The 8,109-nt window shown below is 51.5% G+C and overlaps 1 protein-coding gene across 1 annotated transcript in view; it reads right to left on the bottom strand.

Moving 5' to 3' along the window:
- Positions 1-221: 221 nt before the first annotated feature.
- RAPGEF1 (Rap guanine nucleotide exchange factor (GEF) 1) overlaps positions 222-8,109 on the bottom strand; it is a 51,200-nt gene continuing 43,312 nt past the window's right edge. The window contains exons 13-22 of the mRNA XM_010189536.1: positions 6,078-6,162; positions 4,661-4,753; positions 4,121-4,306; positions 3,881-3,965; positions 3,561-3,655; positions 3,061-3,139; positions 2,816-2,917; positions 2,311-2,408; positions 1,162-1,290; positions 222-569 (exon numbers count right to left, since the gene is read on the bottom strand). Of these exons, the coding sequence (XP_010187838.1) occupies positions 419-569; positions 1,162-1,290; positions 2,311-2,408; positions 2,816-2,917; positions 3,061-3,139; positions 3,561-3,655; positions 3,881-3,965; positions 4,121-4,306; positions 4,661-4,753; positions 6,078-6,162 (1,103 nt within the window). The 3' untranslated portion in view covers positions 222-418. The remainder of the gene's footprint in view (positions 570-1,161; positions 1,291-2,310; positions 2,409-2,815; positions 2,918-3,060; positions 3,140-3,560; positions 3,656-3,880; positions 3,966-4,120; positions 4,307-4,660; positions 4,754-6,077; positions 6,163-8,109) is intronic.

Genomic DNA, 8,109 nt, shown 5'->3' with positions numbered 1-8,109 from the left:
CTGCCGCCTGCCGACCCCCACTCTGGAGACAGCGCTGTGGGTGCTGGGCTCTTGCTGACCTCCTTTGCGGGTGCAAACAAAAGCCCAGGTCCTCCTGGACGCAATGGGCCAGCAAACCAGTACCGCACTGGCATGGGACCCTCCTTCCACGAAGCTCTCTCCCCGGGTTTAAAGCTGATTCATGGCACGGAGGGACGGGAGGAGGAGGAGGGTGGGCGCAGCGAGCACCGGCTGATCCCTGCCCTTCACGGCCGACGCGCGCGGCCGCTTCTCACCCGCCGTTCGCACCCCAGGGATGGCTGCCGGCTGGGAGGGAGGGTGCGTCATCCAGTAACAGGTACAAACATTGAACTCCAGTCTCATAGCTGCCCTCGGCGCATCTGCGGAGCAATTCTCCTCGCTCGCACAGCCCCTCCTCCTAGGTTTTCTCTTCTCGGTCTGTTTTCCGCCTCGTAATGTTGCGAGGTTTGATTTTGAGGGACAGTTCCCACAAGGCCTCCTCAGCCAGGTGGTCGCTGAAATCGTTGAAGAAGGACACGATGTCGTCGTTTCTTTTGATGTCGTAATGTCTGGAAAAGCACGGAGTAGGGCTGCAGTTAAACAAGGGGGTACTGGGGGACCTCTCCCAAATTTGGGCCACCCCAACCCTGCTCTAAGGGACATTTGGCACCGTGGGGTCTGCATTATTTGAGCCCAAAACTCCTGACTGTGGTGTGACACCGAAAAGGGGAGAAGTCATCACGTCCATCGCTGAACTGGGGAAAAACAGACCCCATCACGCTGAAATCAGCAGTCAGATCTGGTCTCTCTGCTGCAAGACAGCATTGGGGAAACCCTCCACGACCTAGAGAACCCATGAACGAGCAACGGCAAAACCCAGAGGAAAAACTGTTGTGTGAAAGAGAGCAGTGGGAAAACTTCACTGCACAGGATCTCAAAAATAATACAGTGAAAATGTCCACACAAGTCTGTGGTCGTATCTAACCTAGGAGACTGACCAGAGCCCTGTTGCTCCCAGGTCTCCTTACACCTCCGTCACGATGCTTTCACGTTAGACTCCCTTCCCCTTGGCACGGAGGCTCCCATGCCCCAGCCATGACCCCCCCAGTTCCCGCCGTGGTGCCTTGCAGCCATCGCTGACCCCCCGGTTGCTGCACTTACACTTGTTGGAAGCACCTCATGCTGTCCAGGATGTTAAACTGCTGCCAGCGCTTGGAAAAGTTCACTTTGCTGTCAATGTAATCAGGGTTTCCCAGATGAACAAAGGTCAGGTCCTGCAGAATCAGGCCTCTGAAAGAGAGAAAGGGGGAGCAGGCCAAGGAGTAAGCAAACAAGTACAGAGGTTATTCACCCAGGGGCAGGACACCAGCCAAAAGGCAGCCAGATGCAATCTAATGGCCTTCTGCCACTGCCACCGCCACCATCAGTGTGGCAACTTTAAACAAGAGGGAAATGTCCCCTTGGTAGCAGATCCAAAGGTGTTCAGGTGCCCACCATGCACAGCTGATGGACCCCTGAGGTGGGGCACTCATGGTCACTCACGCTAAGGGTGCTGAGGTTGCCCTTTCATGCTCCATGGAAAGGAGGAACAGGCTGGAGTAAGGTTGCAGTGGGTCAAACCTTTGCCAGCAAGAACGTCTGCACTCCAGACCTCCCTCTGCCTCCCCAGTTCAGCCACATCTCTGCTCAGTCCTGCTGTGGTTCCCTGCCAGATGAGATGCCGTGAACCTACACAACCTCTTCCTACAGAGCTTTTTCCATGGAAGCAAGACGAGAAGTTTTACTGGTGTAAACCCACAGCAAATCTGGTATCCGGTATCAGAAGACCCTTAGGGAGAAGAGCAATGGCTTCAAATTTTTCCTCTACAAACACAATGGAGCAGTGTGTTTGACAAAGCAGACTCCTCATTTAGCAGCTCTTGCAGCCAGCAGAACCAGAGCTGTCACGGAGGAGCAGCCTGAAGCTGTGGGATCCATTGCACCTCATGGGAAAATCTGTCTTTCTGTGCACAGACCCCAAAGAAAACACAGTTTAAAAGCATCAACTAAAGATCCAGGCACTTGATCTTTCCTCTGCCACAGTCAATTCACAAAAGCTCTCTTTACAAAGATAGCTGCCACCCTGCCTTCCTATGCTGCAAGACCAATTGCTGCAGAGAAGGCATGTGGGTCGATGTGGCACATTGCCATCTTACTCTAGACACAGGGCAAAAGGCAAGTGCTGAGCTGTGCAGAAGCTGTTGAGAAATCCTTGAAGGAACCATTTGAACGTGCAGAAGTAGTGGCAGAGGAAAGAAACCACCAACTCACAGGTAAGGTATGCAGGGAGGCTCCACATCAGCCAGAGCTGCTCGGTAGGCGCGGAAGGACGAGGAGCTGTCGATCAGCGTGCAGTACTCAGCCAGGCCCTGAGAGGACACAAAGCCCATGGTGACGCCACTGGAAACCCCTTTTCTTTGTAACCTCTCCCCATGCAGGCTAGGGAGTTAATGCCAGCCTGCAAACACCTCCAGCTGATTTACTCAGCCGGACCCCGAGTGCGCATACAGAGCCCTGCTGCCTTCAGCCTCACCAAACAAAATCTGCAGTGAGGAGGAGGAAGAGGAAGAGGCTGTTCTCACCCATAACTCTGCTGGCGCTCCTGCAGCTGCCAGAATGCCCAGCCACGCTGCAGGCTTCCAGCCCAGTGCCGTTATACCCAGTGAAGAGCAGTTCTCCTCCACCCTGGGGTGTTGCTGAGCTGTTCAAACCACCCAGCTGTTTCATACCGTAACCACGGTTATCTTTTTCCCCTGAAGCTCTCGCTGCTCCTCACCTCTGAGGTTTGTTTCTGCCACTCCAGCCTTCGGATGGGTGCAGAATCCAGTGCAGAAAGAATGGCCAGATAGGAATTAAAATTATTCAGCTTTCGTAAGTGCTGTGAAGAGGGAGAACACACCAGTTACTCTAGGGATCAGAAACGCCTTCTGGCATCAAATGGCTCTAACAACCAGACGGCTCCACTCCCCCTGCTCCTTTAAGGACCCGCGTGCGTGATTCACAGCAAGAACCAAGTGGTACCTTCATAATCTTTATGAATTTAAGGAGCAGCCTCTCTCGGTCTTGGGCTTTCTCTTGTAGCATAATTATTGAACGGACCCTGGAAGAACAGACAGAAAAAAATCCAGAATGTTAAACCAACTTCAGCAGATGTCAGATTTGTTGTTTAAATTTGCTGAACTGGTAACTAATCAGGATTGATCAACAATACTGAAAAGTTCATGATGCTTCCAACTTAAATGGAGCACTGTAATTCAAAATAAAGAGAAATTTCAAGGATGACCACAATAACCCTTCACAGAGTGCATTTATTTGCAAGGGAAATGTTTGTTTGAAGGGCTCAGTTGTACTGACAATAATTCCTCTGGGTTACAGTGTCCTCCAAAACCCTCCTGATTTTCTTTCTCTGGTGCTCTGGGGTCTTTGATGAGTACCCTGCATCAACTTCCTGGCCAAAAATATACATTATCCCACTCATAACAAGGGAACCATGCACAGTTCAGTGCCATGTTGCTCCTTACCAGTAGGACATGTTATTAAAGTGCTCTGTGAACTGTGTCAGGTTGGGGCTCTTCTCTTCATTTTGCTCCTTTGCCCAAAGCAAAACTTCTGGGATCTGCCAACGAAGAGGAGAGGGGTGGGAAAATGCCAGACACTAAAATAGGATTTCTGCCTCCAGATTCCCAGTTGCAGCCTGCGGTCACAGCCGCTCACAGACACAAGTTCAGCTGTCTCCTGCAGCACAACAGCGTGCTTGGAGAGCTGGCAGGGAATACCAGACATTGCAGAGGGTGCGTGTCCAAATCCCTGCACCACCCTTACCCCATCCTCGTCTCTGTACCTCAATTTTATAGAAGAGTTCAGCGTCCAGGAGGGTCAGCTGCTCAGCTATTTCATGACTGTGGAAATCATGCAGGGTCCCTGGCCTGTAAGAAATAAGGATGAAGTATAAAGGCTAAGAAAATGTGACCTGTTGTCTTTCCTTTCTTATATTTTGGACTGAGGAAACTGTGGTGTCCACAAGAAAGGGACACCCTGTCTCTCAAAGGACCAAGATGAGGTTACAGGCATCTTTCCTCACCTGGCTGCCACCCCACGGGCTGCAAGAGGTTTGATGGAATTGGCGTAGCTCAGGATTTTCTTCTGATCCACTTTATCGAGGATATTCTTGCGCAACACTCTGGCGAGGCTCAGCTCCCCATTGCAGACCAGTCGGAAGACCAGGTCCATCAGCAGCTTGAGAATTTCCTCCGTCAGCTCCACCAAGCTGAGAGAAAGATGGAAATCCCAGGGAAGGCATCAGAGCTATGACTGAGCCACAGAGTTTGTATCTGTACTGGGCTTTTCTACAAGCAGAACCAAGCGACTCAAATTCCTCCTCTTCCTTTCTCAGACATTCCCCTTTTACTGTTTATTTTAAAATCACTGACCCAGTTAGGACACACTGAGAACCTGCTCTTCCAACAAGAGGGTTCAGTACTATAGGTGTCCTGCTGGTCAGCGTAGGGGATTTCAGCTGTCACCGTAGATGAGGATCAAGCACCACATCTTTGTGACAGCCAGACTTCTGTAGTGTTACTGACCCCGCAGGTCCCACCCCGAAACAAAGAAGGCAACTCACCACAGCTCATCCACCACTCTCACCAGCACGAAGAAGGTGTTCTTACTGACTCGCTTCTTAAACGTGTCTGGGAAGTGGCAAAACTTCTCATATGTTGGTTGCAAATTAAAGAATCAACTGAACGTGGTCAGAAGAGCATCAGCGCAACAAGCCTTGAGGAACATCACAACAGCTACTACTCTGTCTTGACTGAAACCAGTGTTCAATTTCCAGGAGATAAGGGTCACCGATACGGCACTAATTAATGGTATTAAGCTGCCACCAGCTGCAGGTAGCAGGGGTGTGAGGAGGTACTTACACCTCACAGAACTGATGCCAGAAGAGCAGATGTACCCTGAAACTGTTCTCTCTAGGGTGGAATTTAATGAGCTGCACTCCTTGACTGTGATTTCCCCACTGGTCTGTGGCATCTGGTCTCAACAGATCTCAGATGTCACCTCTACCGTCCTCGCTGCCCAATTTGCTGCAAGGAGAATGGTGGCAGGGGAGATAGCACAGGTTGAAAAACCTTCTGCCAGGTGGACAAAGGAAAAGAGAAGAAGGTTATCAGAAACTCAGATACTGACAATGGAATGCCCCAGCCAGTTATTTTCACTGAAAACCAGAGATTTGCCATGTCCTTGGCTGCGCCGATCCCAGCCAGAGCAGGGGGAGCAGCAGCTCTGCTGCAGATGGCACTGATGAGCCGCGACGCAGGACAGGGTGACGTCAGGCTCCCTTTGACGTGGGCAAATGGGACCAAAGCCCACGAGGCCTTTGCACCGCCTGAACCCAGACACTGACCCGCTCAGCTGGCAGCCAAGGGAGCCAGGGGTGCAGAGCCAAGGGGAAGGGATTGCAGGGAGGGCGCTCACAAGGAGCCTTCTCCGTGCTCTGCCAGAAATGCTAAAGCTCACACAGGGGCCCTCGCCTCACTGGCAGCTACAAGGTCAGTTCAGAACCAGGAGGCAAAGAGGACATTATCTTCTGTGCTGCATTTCTTGTAATAAGGGAAAATACGTCTTGGCAGCTGAGTCATCGCTCGTATTAAACTACATCTGCCCAAGCAGGCAATGCCCACGGCCCGTCCAGAAGGCAGATGGTGGTGTGACCCCCGTTCTACACACAGGATATTCCAAATGACCAGTTCCCCAGTGAAGTACAGAAAATCCGAACTGCTCTGTTCCCCTGCCAGGGCTTGCAGAAGACCACTGTCAATGCCAGCACTGCACTCTGCCTGCACCTGCCCCACAGCATTTCCCATTTGCAGGCTGCAGAGGTGAAGGCCGTCCTGCCTGGGACACTTCCAGGGCAAGCACATTACTGACCACACTGTCAGCAAGCTTCTGACCAAAAAACTTGCCACCAGCTCCCTCCACAATGACTGCTCAGCTCTGTGTCCTGGTGGGGGGAAACTGCCACTCATGCAAAAGGATATCTGTACTGCAGCTTCTTGATGAGCTCTTCAGGGGTAATAAACGTCCTGTATGTAGTCAGAAAGGCTTCACAGTACAGCACCAGATCTGCAGAGAAAGACAAGAAAGCCTCAATCAACCTTGCTTTCAGAAAAAGGAAGCTTCTTTTGAGGTTGAATCCAGTCTTACAGGAAGAGGACGGAGACACATTTTGACAGGAATGGACTTTGCAGAAATGCTGTGCTGTTGATTCTTACCAGCAGATGGACCCTATGGCACAGAAGCAACAGTGAAACTGCCCTGTCCCCACTGGCCTGGCTCCCATTTGCAGCACTCGGGCTGGCTGATTTGCTTCTATGACCACCAAAGGGGTCAGTGAAAAACACCTGTTTGTGGGACAGGGACCTTCAGAAATGGGTCAAGGAAGAAAGGTGGGTTAGACCCTGGGGATACTCTAAAAAGAAGACTGGATGGGGAGAGGTGGGTGCCTGTTCTCCGTTTTACTGTTAAGGCAGCACAGGCCCCTGCAGAAAGACAGGGTCACTCTTCCCTCCTGACAGGAACGCATGTGTTTCAACATGATGATATGGTGCTGTGGACCCTCTGCCTTTGCGATGTTCCAGGAAATCTGCTCCAGAACAGTGTAAATAGAATATTACTTTCAGCCAAAAGAAGAGTAAATTACACTGCGAAAACCAACGCTACCATGACCATGACCCTGCCACAGCAGATGCTGACACAGTGCACGCAGACAGCTTCTGTTTGTTAATCTGCAGTGGTGGGTGCTACAGGCCCCAGAATTGAAAAGGATTTGGCCATCATCATGGGCACGAAGGAGGGAATTTGAACAAGCACGAACTGCAAATGGGAAACAAAACCTCAGGTCAAGACTGCAGTACACTCACAGTCCTGGGAAAGGCTTGGTCAGCATGGACAGCAGTGGTTAAAATGTAAAATTAGCCCTGGTATAAAACCAGGCAGCACTGCAGGCAGCACGTGCAGCGGGATGGCACATTGCCCCTGCCCCACGCACTGCAAGCGCTGGCAGAGCCCCCTCAGCGCAGATCGGGAGAAAACAGCTTCTGCAGTGCCTGCCCAGGCTGGGCTGTGCATGCACAGCTTGTTTCAGCCAGGACAGGGATCACCCCACGCCCAGGTGCTGCAACACCCATCTGTTGGGTACGGAGGGTGGGAAAGCGCAGGGCACGGCTGCTGGCTGAGACTCTCTACCTGCGCTGTTTTTCTTGGCAGGAGCCTCGCGGAGTCATTGCTTCCTCCTGCTCTCAAATCAGAAAGCGCCGCTGCCTTTTGGTTAAAGACAATCAGACGTGAGCTGTAAAGCTGGAGGCTGGGTGGTCATGTCAGGGGTGAGTCCTAGGCCCCGTCCAGCTGTAATCCTGCACTCACAGCGAGCGCGTGTGGCTGCGAGCACTTAACTGACCGTGGGTTTTATTCCTAAAGACCACAAGTCTCCTTTTATCCCTTATTCCATTTAGCTCTTTTCGAAAACTCAAATGGACAAGAAGCATCATGCAGCAGGGCGTGGAGTCACATTTATTCTGGGTTCCCATCTGCCCAAAAGGCAATGTGAGGTAATACAGCTGGTCTGCTCTGGCACTCGAAGCTGCCAAGAAATTCATCTTTAAAGGAAAGCCTCTTAACTATACCCCTCTGTGCCGTTTGGCTGATTGATTTACAAGCCCCGAATTCTTCTCATTGTAAGCTTAATTCATTAACCCTCTCAGTCACCCAAACACTGGGTTAGCATAGCACAAATTCCTCCGTGCTCCATTCAGCTCAGTGGCTTGGCAGAGCCTGCCAGGCTTACGCTCTGTGACTATTCTGAGAAACGCACTGTGCGCAGCTCCCGCCACCCGTCCGCGCTGCTGTGCATTTAAAATCCTGCTCTAGTTTTTCCCAGTTTGAGAGGTTCTCCACAGCCTTCACCTCACTGCTCGCAGCACCTTCGGAGCTCCCTGTCCATGAGCTGGAGGCCTAGCACACAGCTCTTTCTTTCAACAGGAACAGTAGGGAACTTCTTCCAATGCGATGCTT

This window comes from Mesitornis unicolor, unplaced genomic scaffold (genome assembly GCF_000695765.1).
Source record: "Mesitornis unicolor isolate BGI_N332 unplaced genomic scaffold, ASM69576v1 scaffold8108, whole genome shotgun sequence".
NCBI lineage: Eukaryota > Metazoa > Chordata > Aves > Mesitornithiformes > Mesitornithidae > Mesitornis > Mesitornis unicolor.
This window is presented reverse-complemented; position numbering and strand designations above follow the sequence as displayed.